We start from the raw sequence: 20,640 nt of genomic DNA, 5'->3' as shown, positions 1-20,640 counted from the left end.
AATGGTAGGTTAATATTATCAGTTACAACATGTACACAAAAGGTAGTATCTGCACCCTGTAACTTTATTTCAGTGGTTTTTGGCTATTTTTTTTTCTCATCAAGAATGAACGCCAAAATAGTATCCATAACCTATAACCATGTTCTGAACACTCAACAATTCAACGAAGGTTACAAAACAGTTATATAGCAAACTCTCAATTAGTGAATAAAGGCTTTCCATATGAGAGTTTACAGTGTCATGTAGTCACTAATATATATATATATATATATATATATATATATATATATATATGAATGTTTTAAAAATAACATTTTGGATTGTGGATTAATTCTGACATAAGCGTGGTTTTATTTTCATGTGGTGTTTACAAATTGTGACTTATTTTTACTGGGTCCCTTGTATCGCTGCACAGTCGTCATACAAAAGAAATTAATTTGTTCCGGGTCACTGCTTGGTTTTCCATTAAAAACAAATTACCAGTGTTCAAAAAGGACATCTGGGTTTCAAAAGTAGTAATAATGACTTTTCTTTCAGAACCAGTATCTTTTTTCTACACCCGCTAAATCGCCTTACCTGTCACCCTTTGTTCATGCCCCAAAGGATAATGGGAGTGACAGTTTGCTCGGAAAGAAGCGCAAAAAAACAGAGGCAGTGACTCAATCTCGAGGGAGCCAGAAACTAGGGGGTGGACAATTACCCTTGTCAAAGCATCCCATGCAAAAGAACTAAAACACTCAGTTTAATTATAACCACAAAGCTGCATTCTCAAAGACGAACCATTTATATTTATTTCATTGTAGCTATGATATTTAATTGTAGCTATAGCTGACTCACTTAGACGGCGTGATTTAATGTATATTTCATAGAACAGGATACATATGTAGCAGAAGAAGCCTTATAGCCATCTATAAAAATATTTTCACAACAGATAAAATACACAGTTTTATAGCAAACAGGTATAGACAATAAAAGACCATATGGATGGGATCTGGTGCATTTATGGCATATCTCTATAGATTTTACAAATTTAAAAAAATAGTGAGATGTGCTTTGCATAGTTTTCTTTGGAAGTGATTTAAAATAAGAATCTTAGAAAATGACGGGACAGTCCTTTTGAAACTCCCCTGTTTCTCATTCCTTTCCCAATGTCCGTCTTTTCTATGAACTCAGAATGTTTGCTGCATATGTGTGTATCACACAGTTCTACAGCTATAAAAGACTTAAAACGTGATATGATGAACAATAATGAACAAACACAATCTGTTTTAAAGAATAACACTCAAATTATTAGGTAGGTTGGGAAATAGTCCGTGAACCCCGAGCCCAATCATTGAAACGGGATTGGGTGTTTGTTTTAGAGTTCCTTTGACACAAAAAAAACACTCAAACATTTTGAGTTTGCTATTCTCAAGAAGCATCTGCTAAACCAAAGTAATCTCAAAAGAGTTTACATATTCATCAGTTCACAATTAGACAAATTGTTTGTAAATGGAGATGATTTAGTACTGTGGCTACTCTCTCTAGAAGTGGGCTCACAGCCAATATGACTCTAAGGGCACATCGCAGAATGCTCGATGAGGCTAAATAAGAACCCTAGAGTAATAGCTAAAGATCTGGACGGATAATTGGAACTGGTTAACATCTCTGTTCATGAGTCTACCTAGCAATAGATTAAATGACATGGAGTCCACAGAGAAAGTTGCTGTTTCTCTAATTTTTGCCATCTTAACGCTCCACAACATTACTGGGAAAATGTTTTGTGGACTGATGAAACTAAGGTTGAATTGTTCAGGAACAACATGCAGTACTATGTACGGCGTAAAAAGAGTACCATATACCCACATGAAAACATCATATCAATGGCAGAGGGAGCACCATGAGGGGACAATGAATTCCCGTGTTTATCAAGGTTTCATACAGTCTCATTGATTCAGTGTCTTTGTAAGCCCTCTATGTTTATTACCGTATTTGCTCGACTATAAGACGAGGTTTTTTTTCCAGAGCAAATGCTCTGAAAAATACCCCTCGTCTTCTAATTGGGGTCGTCTTCTAATCAGACCTCAAATAGAGGTCTGATTATGAGACTAAGATCCAGATCCCCCGCACCGCTGCAGGGGACCTGGATCCTCCTGTCTCCCCCCCCACACACACTTACCGGTGCTTCCTGCTGTATTGCCGGGGCAGCGGGTTGACGTCTACGCGATCCGCGTAGACAACATCCGCTGCAGCCGGAAGGAGGTGTGGCTAGCAGCGTCCGTCGCGGATACCTTCCCCGACTGTCAGAGATCAGAGTTCCCCGCACCGGTGCCGCACAGCGGGGGAAGGTATGCGCGACGGACGCAGACAAACCCCCGCTGCCAACTCCACCTCCTTCCGGCTGCAGCGGAAGGAGACGTCAACCCGCTGCCCCGGCAATACGGCAGGAAATTGGAAGCACCGGTAAGTGTGTGTGTGTGAAATGGGGGCATAGGGCATTTCTGGAATGCCTTACACCCCTATATGCCACTCTGGCACTTAGGGGGTTAAAAGGCATATTATGGGGCAGAGTGGCATATAGGGAGGTATAAGGCATTTGCCACTCTGCCCCATAATATGCATTTTAACCCCCTAAATGCCAGAATGGGATATAGGGGTATAAGGCATTTCTGGAGGCAGAGTGGCACATAGGGGGTCAAAAGGCATACCATGGGGCACAGTGGCATATAGAGGGTTAAAAGGCATATCATGGGCCACAGTGCCATATTGGTATGGCAAGCCTGGGGGCAGATGTGGGTAACTGGGGGACAGGTTGGAAAATACAAGGAAATAAAAACAAAAAAAATATTTTTCTCAATCATAGCTTTTATTTAAAAAACTAGTTTACATGAATTAACATTTACTGGTAAAACTTTTCTTTTTTTCCTAAATTTTTCAGATTTTGGGGGGTCGTCTTTCCTAAGTTTTTTCAGATTTTGGGGGGTCGTCTTATAATCAGGGTCGTCTTATCGAGCAAATACGGTATTTCAGGTTTTACAGGATAAAACCATATTGTGTGTTGGTGTTTTATTTTACTGGCCCGTGGGTTGAAGCTGAATCTTACCTTTGCTACAGTGAGTGTTTTTGATCTTAGGCAATACCAGATTTCCGGACAATACTAGTATATTGTATAGAAAGAAAGATAAACGCCATCGAAAATCAATCTTTTGTTAATGCTGTCATGTCTTTTGCATTCCTTATTCAGAATTAAACTTTACAAATGTTTACCGCTTTGAGTATATGTTATATAAAACTCACCAGGCACCATTCCTGTCAACGTCGGAGCAGAGTAGCTGCCCTGTCCGGCAGGGGGGACGTGTGGAGGGTATCCAGGGAGGGTTGTGCTTGTCAAATCACGACCTGGACAATGAAGTACAACAAGTCACATATGAAGATTCACAAATGCCAAGCATGTTTTTACATCTCCCTAAGAGCACACAGTGCTGTCAATGCATTTGTCATCACGGTACAGTGTGAAAATCAAGATATCTAGATATTCTTGGCAGAAGGAGACATTATTTTCCTTTGTAATTGAGTGAAAAACCATGTTTTGAATTGAGCAAGTTATGTAATAAGTTAATAGAAGTGAAGTAATAATAATAATAATAATACCTGAAAAAGCTTTCAGAATGTTATCAAAAAGATCATTCTGTAAATCACTTTTTATTAGATTTATTATAAGTATCTCTATACATATCTATATTTACAAAAAAGGTATTTTTTTTTCTAGAATTGAGTATGGTTTCTCATGGTGTAATATCAGAATCATGTTCTATAGTGTTAGTAAGAAAAAAGTCCATTCATTAAAAAAGTAAATGTTGTGGGATTTTGGTTTAAATCTAAAAATACAACACTGGCATTTCAAAGTGTATACAATGGCTCATTTAGAAGTCTATACATTTGTAATCAAACAGATTGCTGCGTTAATTACTTCTACCTGTGCGGGAATACACATCATTGCCATAAAGGGCTACCTTTATTATGCATCTCTGGACGGTATAATGTGAGGTAGTTCTGTTTAACATATTCTATCATAATAGAAGATTATCACCAACATGTCTACTTCTTTTTTATACCTCCCTCTACAGTTTATTGGCAAAGCGCTCTGGAGAAAATCTATGCGTAAATGTGTTAACTGGAAGTGCCAAAGGTTAAAGTACACACGTGCAAAATGTAAAAGACACTATCATTCTGTTCATGTGTTTAAGTTCTGTATGGTAGAAGAAATTTGTTATTGTAGTATGTCAGTATCTTATATTATTCTCTTCTTTCATTTATGGTATGATTTTGCTACTTCTAAGCAATGTATTTCTGAAGACGTGTTGCTAATTGGATGCATGAGGGTTAGGCATAAAAAGTGATTCTGGGGCAAAGTTTGAAAAGTGGCCTTATCACCATAGCAACCAATAGAATCGTCTAATTAGCAAGAATATTAGTTGCTGTGCTGGTAAGACCATAGGTGAACATTTTCAAGGGGAACTACCACCATATTTTATTAGTAGTATTGTGTTGTTTTCTTTTTCAAGCAGTTCTAGTTTTTGCATAATATAACAGTTTTAGACAACTGAATAGACGATTTTTATGCGTTCTACATTTGTTCATCTGAGCTCAATCTACTAGACAAACACCCTGACTCCTTCTCATACTGCCTGTGGTAAATGAAAAGGCTCATTCTTAATTATCCTGCTATGACACTCTGAATAGTGAGAGTCTATGTAGGAAAGAACAGGGTTGCCATAAAAAAATCAGCTCAGTGTGGTATGTATTTGACCAGGGAAAGTCACCCAACATATCACATGACTGAGAACAATGGAAATCTCCAGGTCTGCAGATAAATATATGACATCATATCCTGGCTTAACATGACTTAACATGTAAATGTGTAAATGGACTAGTTGAGGAGATCAGAGATGTCCCTTGTAACCAACCCATTGAGCAGTCACAGCACATCACCCCTGAGCAGCAATCAGGGGTGCTAATTACCCTAGAGGACAATTTGTGCCCCATTTTGTGCCAATGGTCAGAATCCTACACTATTGTACAGAGCACTGTATTTTTTTCTATTGGACTTTCCTTTTACAAAATGGAAACATCTGAAGGCATTCCGCATTAAACCCTTACATTTATGGTATGTTATTGTCTCATTTTTGATGTACTTCCCGAATATAAATATTAACTTTTATTAACCCTTATTCCAAAAATGTAAACTTTTAAGATTTAGCATTCTTTTTGGCTTACTGAGCTGTAGAAAATCAACTTGAATTTAACCTTTGTTCACATTTATATCCCCTTTACACATCTTATCCTTCCTGCATCAACCTTTCTGACATGATGATATATATATGCATGCTGGTCACAACCTTTTCCAATTTTACATTTGTACCTTAAGTCTATAAGTTTCCTTAACGGTCAGTTGCCTTAACTGTCCCTACAGCTTTTATTTCGGAGTACAAAGAACACTAAAACTTGTATGCTTCCATATCCCAACACTCCATACTGATTGTATTCCAAAGAAAAATGTCTTATTTTATGTTATAAACTTCAGCATGTAGCTATTCAATACATTTCTATCCCGAATATATTGTCTCCTGGACAGCTCAGATTGAAATAACGTTGTTATTACCCTTTTCTGCACATCCTCTGCTCCTTTTTTGGGGGTTTCTATTCATTGTATGTAAATATATGTTCAAAAAGCTGGATTGTGCACATTGAGTGTCCACTCTGCCAAATGTGTATTGGACTGCTTTATTGTTGACCACTTGACTGGACATGTAGTTCAGGAACAAAGTTACCAGTTTTCCACTGCATGGAGTTATATGTGTACCAATAAATGCAAATGAGTGAAAGACTAGCTCAGTAAGGAACAGACATCCCTATATAACTTGCTCTTCCTTGCTTCCTCTTGTACAGGAGAACCAACAACGTATCAACTTTTATTTTTTCCTACAAATATCATCAACAGGCATTATCACAAATGTTGTATACTTCCATTCCATTTATATAAGTAAAGAGATAAATAGATAGATAGATCTTCCCACCTGTTCAGGGAAGCATAAGACATTCCTTCCCAATACTCCCAACCATCATGATAATCAAGCCATCTGAACAATCAACAGCTTTAACGCATCATCGGAACCAGATCAACTCATCCCCATCCAAGCAGTCCTCTCCTATTGTCTCACTTCCCCCTCAACCACCGACTAGATTGTAAGCTCGCAAGAGCAGGGCCCTCTTCTCCTTTGCACCAGTTTGTTGTTGTATGTGTTATTGTATGTGTTTATAAATTATTCTAATGACTGTAACAGCGCTGCGGAATCTGCCGGCACTTTATAAATAAATGTAATAGATAGATAGACAGATAGATATATATATATATTCTTATGGGGCAAAAATTGTTGTTTTTATTTATTTTTTTTATTCATCTGTATTTAACTCTTAATAAAAACAGTGTAAATATGCAATTTGTTATAATTATCTGTCGCTACTGCATCATGCTCACTCAGTCTCAAAATACAATTAATTATAATTAAAAAGCAAAACTGATTTCATTGTTTTCCTCCTTTCAAACCTAGGTGGTAGCTGAATAGTTCTACAGAGATTTAAATCTTTAGTGTCATTTACCTAAGGCAATCTGACTGTTAATAAAATAACCCCGCAGTGTCTTGCTGGCTATAATTTGCTGGATGTAGGTTGCTTTCTCATCTGAGTCTTATCTTGTCTTAGTGGATTTTGGTTTGTGTTGGCTGTAATTACTGTGCTTGGAACTATAAAATAAGATATTTATGATAGCTCCAAGCTCCATGTGAAGCATAGGCAGTAATGTTTCAAGGTGTATAGAGCACAGAAATTTTCCTTACGAAGATCACTCTACCGCTGTTTTTCTAATAATTGGAAAGCATGGCAAAGATGGCACTAGAACCATTTGTAATAATTTCGTTAGTACGATTATATTGCCTGAGTACCTTGAGCACCAGCAGAGACACAGGTAATGCCACAGGTGTTGGCATGAAATTTATAATGAGGCATAGCGCTCACAGAGGGCAAATGGGTCAGACAGAACAGGCCTTCAATTAAACAATTAAACATTGATATGCAGAACACAATTATCCATCACATTTAAGTGGCTGCATGAAATTAGCAACCTAGAAAATGTGGTAAATTATGGTAGGGGGAGGTTAGTTTGGAGTAAAATATTGTGAAATTCTGTGTCATTCCTAGTGACCATTGCAAAAAAGAAAAAAAAAAGTCAAAAGTGCTATAATCTGCTAGACAAACCATAAAATTTAGATTAGAAGAAATGTAGCAAAACTGTTCCCCCTAGGTGTAGCTATCCATGAGTATCTTCTATCAACATAATACAAACACCCAAATGAATCATCTGAAAAATTAATGCATAATACATAGTTGGCGTATTGCCGTTTTCTCGCCTGCTCAAGTCTAGACTCTGAGCATATTTTTTTCAATATGCAGTAAAATAAGCCAAGCACGTCACATAAAACTGAAATGCCCATGTCATTAGACTCCAATCAGTGAGTGTACAGTGAGTAACACCTGCAGTGCGCACGTGAAGATTCAATATCTGCCTCTTTTATGGCAATAAACCTGTAAATAGATCTCAGTCTTCCATTCCCAGACATGAGAAAGAAGAATAGTGAGTTTTATTAAAGGTTTTATAATGGAAAATATATATCTGCAGAAATTCTTGTAGATAGAAAAAAATGACAGTTTTTTTTTTGTTTTAACTTATAATAAAGTGTGGGAAAGTTGCATCTTCTTATTGAGAGTAGTGATGAGTAAAGTATGTGAAAACATGGAAAAAATGACTGTAGTTTCTCTGGGACCTACTCACAAAAAGAGTATTTGCCACAAACCAATATCCCCCTTTTATGATGCACATATTCATTTCAACTAAATTGGCATATCTTCTTAAACAGAAATAATTATATATATATATATATATATATATATATATATATATATATATATTTCCTATCTGTACAAAAGAAAGAGTTTCCATAACAGAAAATTAAGCGCTGTAAGTTACTAATACTCAGAGGTGTCTCTCAACTCTTGGAAGCAACAGCATCCAGAGGTGTAAAAGTCAAAGACAAAAGAAGTGGAATGTAAACTTTACAGGGCAACAGCTCCTTGACACATAGAGCTTTGAAGATTTTAGGCTCCATTTACCCCTCAATCTAATTTTGTCCTTCGATGCACATTATGTCTGAAATGAGATCTCATGTGGCTTGATCAGTGGTCTAGCATTGTCATTGCAAATACAGTCACCTCTATTGGTGTTGCTGTTACAAAGCACTGCAATATCTAAAATAATAAGGAAACAGCAGGCCTGGAATTAAGTCCCCTTGGTAATTATTTGTACATGAGTGAGTCTAGCTACCAAAAAAAATAAATAGATTACAATCCCTATGCATCATTGTCCAGACATTTTAAATAATTTAAAATTTTACATAATTTCAAAGTAAAATATACATACTGCATATGGTGCCTAAATTGAAAGATAGGTACATCCAAGCCATAGATCACATTGTGACTTGGGCATGCAAATCCCCATTCTTCAGACTTTTACTAACAGCAAATGTTTATGTGGTATAAGTGATGACAAGCTGTGAACAGTAGTCATGTTGGAAAACGCACACAGGAAACAGGAAGCAACAGTATACAATCTATAACATCACCTTTTCTTAACCTCTTCATCACAGAGGGGTTTACTCCGTCCCATCAAGTGACTAGAACGTATTTGCCATGTTTAGCATATTTTTGTTAAGCCATAATTCTCCTTTTCTATGTTTGGTGTACCCACACTAATTATAAATTTTGTTCCCAAAGCCAGGTAGGGCTTTTTGTAAATACAATTTTTTGTATAACCTGCCATTTATAAATAATATATAACAATTTTTTAAAAAAAAACGATTATAAAAAAATGATTTATGTTTACCTATTTTTACATGTTTTACTTTTTTATTATTATTTTCCATTTTATTTATTTTTTATTTTTACCATTTCTTAACTGGAGATACCACTTCTTAACTGGATCTCTCTTGAAACTGGGTGGTAACCCTTATATCATGGTGACTTCACTGGAGTCTAGCTTCTAGCCCCTTGCTGTCTAATTAAAAGCACAAAACTTCCCAGAGAGTCTGTACCTCCTGACCTCTGATGATGCAAAGTAATGCAGCTTTGTTTATTGATCAACCTGTGATCAGCAGCAATAGAGGTCAAAATTAAAAGAGATTTTTTTTATCATTTTACAAAAAAATGTTTGCAAAAACCCTAAGACGTACTATTAAGTCCTACAGATTGTTTCCAGTGGTGTAATAATATGTCCTAAGGGTCAGGAAGGGGTTAATAAAGAGTTAAGTATAGTAAACCAGGCGAAATTGTGCATCATAATGAATGAGAAATCATTCTGGTTCAGATCTAACCTAGCATATTATGGAATCACATTGGGGTTTATTGGCTCATTTCCCATAAGTGCTGACACATCTTTGCTCAAAAAAATAACTTAATCTATAGGGAATGAGAAGATGTACAATAAAGTGTATCCAAAATGTGCAAATTTAAGAGTTTGCAAAACAAGTTTCCTTCCAAAGATTTGGGATTTCTCATAATAATGTGAAATCAAACAATACACATTCTCCTTCCTTGAGCCATATGGTCAGAGTTACTGTGAAAACCTGGCATGTCTGTGGTCCAGGTAATTCAACACCAACATCTTGATACATAAAGAGTGAGAAAGCCTGTGGACCTGAAATATGTTTAAAATCTCATGCACGTGAAGAAATGTATACTCAAAATCTTGAAACAGGAATCTTAAACCTGAACTCTGGAATCCTGCCTCAAATTTGGGATTGTTGCTGTTCATTGACATATCTGGGAACTCTCGAGGTTTGACCCAGAGTCTCCAGATAAATCCCTACGTCCCCAGGTCTTCACATCACTGATGGTGTTAGGCCATCAGCACTTCTCACTGACTACTCCTTCCACTCCCCAAGCAGTTTAGACTGTCTGGGAATAGCCCAGCCACATGAAGCCATACAACCAGAAAAGGGAGAGCACTGTCTAGTCTACACTGGGAAGTTCCTAGGTATGAACATTGAGTATCATTGTCACTTAGCTATCCTAAAGCTGTAATTAGCACCTTTCTTGGGCTGTATGTGTAGCAGACTTGCATCGTAATACATAAAGCAAATTATAACTTTCCTGAAGGTAAAAAAAAATAATTGTCATTCCACCACAGACTAATTGGGGATTATATGAAAAATAATAATTCTGATTGAAAGATTTTATTACTATAGCAGCAAATTCTATTAATTGTACCATCAGTTGGTTAACTTGAAGACAACATTTTAAATTTTGCACCAGAGACAAAAAATATACATGTGTCATGGTGTGATGACCTATATCAATGGACACAATTTCTATGAGAACTGTTTTCCACGGATCACAAAATGATTGGTGTATATGACACATTGCAAAATGAAGTGGTCAGCTGTTACACTACAGTGGATACTAACTAATTTTTTTGGTTCAAATTGGGTCAAATGAGAAAATAATATATATGAGGAGAGTCATATAACTGTCCAAGGCCTCAGAGGCATTCTAAACAAGGAACAACTTCATCCAATTCAGTGGCTACTAATGGGGGGGGGTGCCACACTCGCACACAAAGGTCCCAGGTCTCAGGGAAATTCCCTCTCTCTCAATATCTCCCTACCTTCTCTGCTGACTTCTTCCGTATTTCTGTCTGCTTTTCCACCACTGCTACTTTTCTTGCCTCTTCTAGTTCTTTTGTCTTGTTTATTCTGTCTTTTTCCACTTCTCCCTGTGTCTTTTTTTGCCAGCTTGGAGGAACAGGGGAGAGGCTGTCCCCATTACTCCGTCCATTTGATGAAGTACTCAAAGAGGCCTGGTTCAGGAAGAAGTGGGCGAAGAAAGAAGAACTAGAGGCAAGAGAAGAAGCGGGGCTGCAGGAAAGGAGACAGGCCAGGAGAGAAGGTAGGGAGACATTGAGAGAAAGAGCATGAGAGTGTGAGTAAGACTGAGTTAGAATGCGAGAGAGCATGAGAGCATGAGTGAGAGTGCTGGTGTTTTCACATTTTAAAGTGGGGGAGTGCCAAATATAGGATTCACCCGGGATCCTATACTCTAGCTATACCCTTGATCCATTTTTTTTCTAAAAAATAAATTAACTGAAATTACATAATAACATAGGAGTTTAGAACTGACAGATTCAGGTCTTGACTACTTAGACAGCTCCATTGAAATTTTCAAGGTAAATATATTAATCTGTGTGATACAATGAAATCATAAAGTACATAGTTACAGAACCCGTGTACCAAAATTCCCATAATATATTAACTTAGTTGTCATTTTGAGACTTTCTAGGATGGACAGAATGATAGGGAGCCTACCAAGTTTGCCATTCATAATATACCTGTAAATTAGCTTTATGAAAACAGGTGATATTTCTCCAAAAAATTCATACAAACAGGGGTTGAAGGGCAGGTGGCCAGCTGAGTTTCTCCACTTCTGACCAACAGTTGGTGACGTCAAGATTTATAACTGTATTAAATTGTGTGACAGTCAGACATGATAAATCAGTTTCCCCTTCTCCTCAAATCACAGACAATAAAAGCTTTAGCAGTGAAAGCCATTCATCATAATAAAGACTTGAGACTCTCTAGTCATCAATTTCACTCACATGCTTAATACACTGGAGAGAGTGTTAGACTTTTAGCAAAAGGGAAAAAAGGCAACCATGGGGAAAGACTGAACAGGAATAATTACAAAGGTCAAACAAAGAAATCCTTTAGGAAGCAAGTTTTTCTCCTGGTAGGTAAAGGTGCATCAGTCTTGAATGTTATTGTGAAGAATACTTTCACACCTCTGGTGTCCTTTTGTGTCCAAAGGAATCTATAAGCATTTTAAAAAGCCATACAGCAGCCAGACAGATTTCAGAAGCAAGGGTTTATTTGTAATAATAATGGTAATCCAGTATGCTATATTGTGTTGTAACAAATTCCTTGGGAATTTGAAAGTGCATATATAACAGGCTATATCTTCTTCCAGGACTCCAGGAAAAGCCCATTTGTAACTTTGCAACCAAAACTGTGAAATCCACTGTTAGGAACCCTTTATTACAGAATGATTGGAAGGGTAGCATTAGTGTGTTAGTCCTAGAGGTTGCAGTAATTTTATGGTAGTATAGATAAACAGATGCCAGCGATATCCTATTATGGCAGCGGAATGTCAAGAGTTCAGGGTCTTCCCTGTTCAGTTCCAGTCTTCTGTCTTAACCTCTTCGGTCCCAAGGTTTTTTGGTACCTCACGTTCCAGAGCAATTTTTGCCATTTTTACCATATGTGTGTTTAATTGAGATTCCCCTTTTTTAGTGTTTAATGTACTCAAACAAATTACATATGCTTTTTTCAGAACAAATAAGCCATTCATTTGAAACCATAGAAACATGAAATAAATAATAATTATGAGTGTATTATGTAAAAAACCTAGAAAAATCATTACAAATTACAGACATACCCCACATACATATGTTTTTATGTTTTAGAGGGGCACATCCATCCCTTACATAGTACCCATAGAGGGGTATTGTAATGTGGCTTAAAAGGTTTAAGGGTAGTAAACAGGAACAGGTGGCTATACTTTTTACATGTAGAGCTAGGGCAATAGGATATATGGGATTTTTTAATTATTTTTTATTATTATTATTTTATATTTTTGAACTGTTATCAGGGCAATATGGACCGAGATCCCATTAGGGACCTCTTGAACATGTTATGTATGCAAGTAATGTCACAAGGACAGACCATACACAGGATATCCTGTCCTCCCGGTTGACTTCATCAGTGACGTCTTCTGGAAGGGAAAGCCTGATCGAGTGATTCTATATATAATGGTTTAGCTCCGGCAGCCGTTACAAAGGATAGGTCAGCAAAAAGCCAGCGATGCTGGCTTCTGACAGAGGGAGTCCAGGCTGTCAAAGGAGCTATTAATGTGAAAAGGAAGCATCTAAGAGTAACAACAGCTCAGCCACGAAGCAGTTGCTGAAGTGCATAGTGTATACAAAAATGCCTGTCTTCAGTAGCATCATTCACTACAGAGTTCCATACTCCCTCCAAAAGCAACATCAGCTCAAGTACTGTGTGTCACGAGCTTCCTGAAATTGGTTTCCATTTCCTAGTATCTGCACACAAGCCGAAGCACACTACCACTGGACTATGGAGAATTAAAAACCTGTTTTTTGGAGTATTGAATTTCCACAAGAATTTGGGGTGTTTGTGTGGGAATGTTTGCTCATTCATCCAGTACAGCATTTGTGAGGTCAGGCACTGATGTCCACCAGTAGCCTAGTCAGAATAACTGACAGAAGCAATATACAACAAAAAAAGTCAAAAATAACATATAAATAAGTTCTTACAAAGAGTAATAATTACGTGAAACAAAGGCAAATAATCTGTTGCACCTCTTAGCCAGAAGTTACATCATTAGCAGCCATATTACATATGTTTATGTAATTCATAGCAATAATTTTAACTCCAATGACCAATTTTGAATAATTGCTAAAACAAGATTACTAAATGAAGAGTTGACAGTATTATACACTGTACGTACGGATAACTTTTACTACAAATATGCTGATGAGTGGAGTCGTGCCAGATCTTCATTTAATTTTTAACCTTAAAACAAAAGAACATTTTCAAAGACAATATTATAAATGAAGTATTTTGACTATTTTGCAAAAACACTTTTACTAAAGAGTGAATGGGGAAAAATTAAAGTCGAAAAAAATCATTTGCAATATCATTTTGTATGTCCAAATCTCACCATATGTAGCCTATTACAATGTCCTACTTAGCTTAGGTTTAAGCAATTTAATTCCAATTTATATCATTCCAGGAACAAATGAACAACAGGGCAGCAAAAAACAAATCTCAATTAAATACATTTAAGTTGATGAATGATTAATTTCTCAGACAATAAAAAAACAAATGGGAAGTAGCCAAGGGTAAAAGAGGCAGACAAAAGTAAACAAGAATAATGGCTGTATCAAGCAAGCCAATTTATTTATGGTTTTTATTTTTATTTACAGAGACATGTATTTTTTTTCTCTCAATATGTCTATTGTGCTAACTGGCAAGATCATTGTTATAATTATTGTGTGCATGTGTGCACCCCAGCATTCTTTGCAAACTCTAACATAACGCATTGGAAATACTTCAATTACAATGTGCTAAATATAAATTGATCCCGTTTTTGGAAGTACCACAACGTGTAAAAACATACAAATATCTCCTAGTTATTTGCCAGTATTTTGTTGTCAGCATGTGCATAAAAAGGGAAACACAACCGAAATTAAAGAGTTGGCTTTGATTGACTGTCTAGAAAACTCTAGATAGTTACTACTGTTTTTATTTTTAAGGAAGCTTCATAACAATGAAATACTTGGCACCAGTACTGATGGGTACGTAATTCATATGTCCTAGGGTTCATATACATTTCACCTGGTCTCTTTTTAGCTTAAGTTATCAACTCTACCAACATACCTAGCAACTCTTACACCCAGCCTGGATCTACCCACTCCCTACCCTAGGTGCTTCCTGATTTATGCCAACCCTGCATAGCTGGTACCGAGTCCTGCAACCCAAGTCATTCTCATCTATATGTAGACATAAATTATTATCTGTTAGGTTACACTTTTGTCCCTGTCTCTGTGACTGGAATGTCACGTTAGAGCTTGATTCCTGCTATTATTATAAATGACATTATATCTTTATTATTGTCATTTGGAGCATAAAAAGCAAAAAATATATTAGGTTCAGTCAATATTGATCAAGCTGAAATGAATTTGCAGCAGAAAAATCGCATGACTTGGACAAAATTACAGGCTTGCATATGTACTACCGCCAACTTGCATGTACACTTAATATTAATATAACTAGAGTATCAAATATAAGATAGCATGTCCACCGGACCCCTTATTAAGATGGGAGGGGCTGGCACGTACCCTCCCTTACCCTAACTCATGCAGAAAAACATCCGTTATCCCATTCTATTAGAAAACTCACATTACTTTACTAGAATTTGGGCATCATTTCATTCCAATTACAGGGCTTGGTAACCATCTCTTTGGATTTTTAATCTACAACACAATTATATTCCCTTTACATAAATCTGCTATTATTACACTTGAGTTATAGATGTCTGCCATCATAACATTGCACTTATATAGCTCTGCCATCATCATATTGTGCACAATCACATTCCATTTACAGAACGTGTTGCCCATCAGTGCGGTGAATCCCACTGGTACAATTTATATATAACTTCTAAAGGATTCTATAGCTCTTCAAACAATTCTGTTTGAAAGAACACAGCTTCAACTTGTTGAATTATAGTTTTCATTTTTCTTAAGATGAAGAGAGGAAAAAAAAAAGTATTACCAAATTTGTCTTTCTTACACTATTGTGATGATTAAGTGTGTAATTATCATACAGATGTCTGGACCTTCAATCATAATTGGTAACTCTCCAAATAAACCAATCATGCAATGATATGGCAAGAGAAGTCTGACTATGGTAAGATTAGGTTTTGGAAGGGGATGGCTGATTATAGCTATGCAGGGTGCTTATTGTAAGGGGAAGGGGGCAGTGGCAAGGGGAACAAATCTTGGAAGTGTATTATCCGCTTAAACCCAGCTTATTTTTTTTGTACATTTTTTTGTATATTTTATCTCCCATTGATATGGCATATTTTCATTCTTTCAGATATTAAGTTTTCTATGTGAGAAAAACACTCTACTGAAAACGTATTTAGTGCCTTAACCTCTAACTTAACAGTTGCTGCCCATTTCAAAGATAAATCCTAGCCCCAATTGATGTATCCCAAGGGGAATCTGTAAACCCCATTACTTAGTTTTAGTAGGTATGCTGAACTACAAAACATAGGGTTTGAAGCATCCTAGAGATTTGTGCTTTTGGGGATGTCCATCAGGTTGAGAATGCTGGGAGATTGTGTCTGTACTAGAGGTTGCCCAGTAGCAACCTGGGCTCATGGCTAGTCATAATACTAAACATTCAAATAGGCATGTTATATTTTTTATATTTTGTAACATCCTTGACTGCTTACAACATTATACAAGAGTATGGTGTAACATCTGCTGTTCATGATAATTATATTTGAAGAATTAAGTTTAAAGGCTAACCAGAAATGCCCATTCACATTTTATTTCCATATAAGATGTGATGATCTTTCAAGGAATTTCAACAATTACATTATCAGCAATGTCTTTTGCATTACGAGGCTTAAAGGTGCATTTGTTTTAGATCGAGAAAAGAGGACATACTGTCTTGTTTGGGTGTAACAGTAACTCAGTGGTATAGCTCATTACTATAATTGTAACACCATTTGCATAATTATTCCAGCATGCTATGTTCATGAATATAATTAAGGTGAAACTGTCTTAATTAACATATGCATTTATCCACAAGGCTACCACTGTCAGAGACTGGCACTAAACTGATGTCAGGTTGTGGTGGAGGTCACTTAATCCAGGCAGAACAACATCTCTAGAGATAACTACACCTATGTTGGATACTCCAGTGGGGTTTAGTTTGTGTTCAGTAGTTCTTTTCACCCACATTCATCAAAATAATTATATGAAATAAATACTTAAACTCTCACTTTTGTTGGAGACCAATTCAGGTAATTTGATGACTCTTTAAAAAGCTTATGAAGTAAAGAAAGAATCTTGGTGAGTAAGCTGAAGTCTTGACTGTCCTCTCAAGACTACAATGCTAATGTCCATTGACAACTTGAGCTTTTTGTTGTCTACATGTGTCAGTTTGCTCTTTAAGAGTCCAATGACCGTGTCAAGTGTTTTGCTGCTTTGTCCTCTAAGTGTGATAGGAACCAAGCTGAAGTCAGCAAGCTAAGACCGGTGAAATGCATCTGAACATAATTAATAACAATCAAGGGTTTTGTGAAACTGCTGACGGCAGCGGTAATGAACTAGGCTCAAGTCGTTGCCTTGCAAATAGAGAAAAGGTTTATGAACCGTGGAAGCAAGTAAGATATTTTTTCACGCAACTTAACATTTAATGTCTGCAAAAGTATAAATAACCATCACAAATCACATGTTTTGGTGGTAAGGAATGAAAGATGTACCATTTGGCTATGCCAAACTCATAACCAAATTATCAGCTATATGTATTCTTTGGATAGTTAACATAATCCTTCTGCTCGTGTTTTGTTCCTAATGTTCCGAACAAAGAAAGTAGTATTTCTTGTAATATTTTTTAAAAATTTTGAACTAGCAACCAGGTTTCAGCAAAACAGCCTGATATTACTTTTAATAATATACATATTTTTTTGGTATAGTAAAGAAGATGTCCTTATTTCCAGATATAGTTCCCAGACAGAGGTTTCTGTTCCCATTACCATTTTGTCCCGGGAAGTGTCCTCTGAATTCCGAGAATTGAAATATACCTTGGAAATAAGCCGGGCTTTTTCATTAAAAGCCATAAAATATATGAACCATGGCCAACATCATTATAAAAAATCTTGCCAGATAATTTTATTGAATATCTCCCTAAAATGACAAATAAGTTATATGGAATGTATGTTTAAGCTTAGCTAGCCATCGTTAGGTTAAGTAAAGTAGGAATAGCGTAACAGTAAACTACCCCACATACGCATTCCTTGAGACTGTCAAGGGCAAAATGTTTGCAGTTATTTAGGATACATAATAGACTAGTTCTAGTACTAGTGCCTTCAGTACTAGTGCATTCAGATTCACATGTATTTTAATTTTAACTAAATTTGGCTATTTCCAAAAATGTCCAACGGTCAATAACAAAACAAACAAAAATGAACCAGAGAGCTTGAAATGTTTGTTTTCCAAACAAATAGACCAAAAAAAAGCAAAATAGTCTAAATAATTTTGGTGCAGCCTTTGGACTCAAATCACCATTGCCCCCCTCTCCTAATTTATCCATACCCTACATACTACTAATACAAATTAATTCCAGTCTATGTAAAACGAGACACCTAAAGACGCTATAAAGGATATAAGCCCTTTATTGTTTTGTACTTGCAAATGTTTAACCCATTTTATGCATTCTCTACCCATTTCCCCCAATGCCCTAAGATAAAACGTAAAAAATGCCCTAAAATAAAATATAGTGTATGCAATATCCATGGCGAAATAGCCTAAGATGAAATAGACTCAAAAATGTTATATGCATTTATTTAAATCAACCAATAACATAATATGTAAACCTGAATAACCATATCCAACGTACGCCCTCACCTTCATACAATGCTTGATACTTAACACTCCTACCCTCTCATTGAGTAACTCGATATTTTTTTTTCTTAATTTTCATACTTTATCATAGAACAAAGAAAACAAGTACAAAGTATTACCCAAACATCTTACAAGATATATTGAGGATTATCAAATCAGGTAAACTATTTAAGTACAGACACTGGCAAGCAATGGCATAGTTGTAGTTGTCAGAGAGGAGATAGGTCTTTCTGTATAAATTACATTTCACAGGGAAGGACTAAAATAACGATTTAAGATTTCATTCTCATGGTATCGACATCAATCGATATAATGTTAAATCGTCCGAGTTATTATTATTATAAAAATACTATTCAGAATCAAATTGATGATCTATCTAAAATCTTATTTTGAGCCAAGTAGGACTATCTTGTTTCTTACAGACCAACCTTTAATTAACATGTTTTTTTCTGTTTCAAATCTCTATCTGTCAGGTATTACATGTATAAAATTATGCCAGTAAAAAGAAAGGTTATAGAAGTTTATTATATGTTTTAGTGGACTTTCGTGCACCAGATTAGAGCCAGATTAGCTTCCAAATCCCGCTATCTATATTAGGTGGGCTAGTGCCATAATATCCAATATTAAGCAAAAATGTAATCATTCATTACGTCTGTTACAGCATTTTGTATCAGCCAAAGCAACAATTACCTGTCACAATAGGGTATGATTGTGGTCCAGGAACACTTCCTCCTATATCTGCTGAAGATGGATTTGTTAGGCTGGATTTCATATCATCCATACCACCTGTTAGCGATGCCATGGCAGAGTATTCTGATGTCTAAAAAAATAATAATTCATAAAACAGTTAAAATAACATGATATTGATATGAATTTGAAAGAGAAGAGACACTCAGATCAACTGCTGAACAGTTTTGTAATTAAGTGCAGCATTAGAAACATTTTCTAGTTTACATTTTCTAACTTTCCCCAAAACCTTTAGCTTGTAAAATGTTGCCTTCTTCATATGTTTTTCTGGGAACATTTGTCGTCTAACACAAACTCGGGTACTGAGAAGCTGATTTTACAACTCCAATAACTAAACAAAGCCCAGGAGTCAATGGACTTCAACACGCATTAAAAACTAAAAATGTAATTTTGGGGACTAGACTAGTTAGACAGTCCTTTAGAAAGAACATCACTAGCGAGTGGCTAAGGCTGAAACCCTGAGGGCAGCCTTGAATGGAGACTTTTGGGTATATTTCATAGGTAGGTCATGGATAAATTGGAGTAGCATTAGATAAATGGCCATGTTGTCCCATCCCAAATGATCGGGGGGGGGGGTTAGCAGAGGTGGTACAAGCTTAAGATGGAAACAATGACATTCTACTATCAAAGGGAGAATTATGTGGAGAAGAGAGTAAGTGCTTTGTGATCTGGGCATCCCTCTGTGAGAATGCAGTGGCTTACAAAATAATTTCACCTTCATTACCAGACTTGACCATGTAGAACATCTGATCTCTGTCAAATTCTCATTTTACTAGGATTAACACAACTGTCTACAAATCAAATAGTTAAAATGTTTGCATTGGGCATTGGGCAAAATTAATAAAACTCGACCACAGATTCCAGTAATATATGGTTTGCCTCTCATTGCCAATGTCATTGTCTGGTTGAAATTGAATGTATTCGTAGAAACAATGTATTAAATAGTGTTATAAATAGTTATTTTATATAATATAAATTGTATGTATGTAATTATATAATATGTTTATATTACTAATGAACCTAGTAAATAATATATATCTACATACTTAGTCTTTGTGACATTCAGTTTCCATCTGAAGAAAATACCTTTGAGGTCTCAAAACCTTATATGTTAGCCCAATAACAGGTATCAACTTAAGCTAACGACGCTGAGAATCAAAAACATTGAAGGCAAAAACAAACTGGTGCCTAATGCCAGGATTTTAGAACTGATATGTTTAAAGGTTTATTAAGCAAAAAAAAAAAATAATTCAATTAACATACTGTAAAGTAGAAACCTGACTTCCCAAAGGGAGAGTATAAAGTGCTGTACAGTTCATCCAGGAAGTCAAATACTGTCTGTCAATCGCAAATTAATTTCATTCAATTACACATTTTTAATATTACAGTATAAAAAATACACAGGAGTCTCTTCTATGCCTCAGGTTCCCCAAGCCAGTTTTCTACTTTACATTAAAGGTACTGTTCCATCTACTCTGCAAACTGGTTGTAGTCAGTGGCATATTTTAATGGAGCGCTGCCCTATGCCTGGC

The 20,640-nt window shown here is 36.2% G+C and overlaps 1 protein-coding gene across 1 annotated transcript in view; it reads right to left on the bottom strand.

Annotated features, from left to right (window-relative positions):
• Positions 1–20,640, bottom strand: part of LOC149285071 (paired box protein Pax-5) — a 94,788-nt gene that overhangs the window by 11,859 nt on the left and 62,289 nt on the right. The window contains exons 7-8 of the mRNA XM_089495827.1: positions 19,052–19,181; positions 3,277–3,378 (exon numbers count right to left, since the gene is read on the bottom strand). Coding sequence (XP_089351953.1) covers positions 3,277–3,378; positions 19,052–19,181 — 232 coding nt within the window. The remainder of the gene's footprint in view (positions 1–3,276; positions 3,379–19,051; positions 19,182–20,640) is intronic.

This window comes from Sceloporus occidentalis, unplaced genomic scaffold (assembly GCF_023333645.1).
Source record: "Sceloporus occidentalis isolate IW3139 unplaced genomic scaffold, rSceOcc1.0.p SCAF_85, whole genome shotgun sequence".
Lineage (NCBI taxonomy): Eukaryota > Metazoa > Chordata > Lepidosauria > Squamata > Phrynosomatidae > Sceloporus > Sceloporus occidentalis.
Note: the sequence above shows the minus strand (reverse complement) of the source record. Positions and strands in the feature narration are given on the sequence as shown.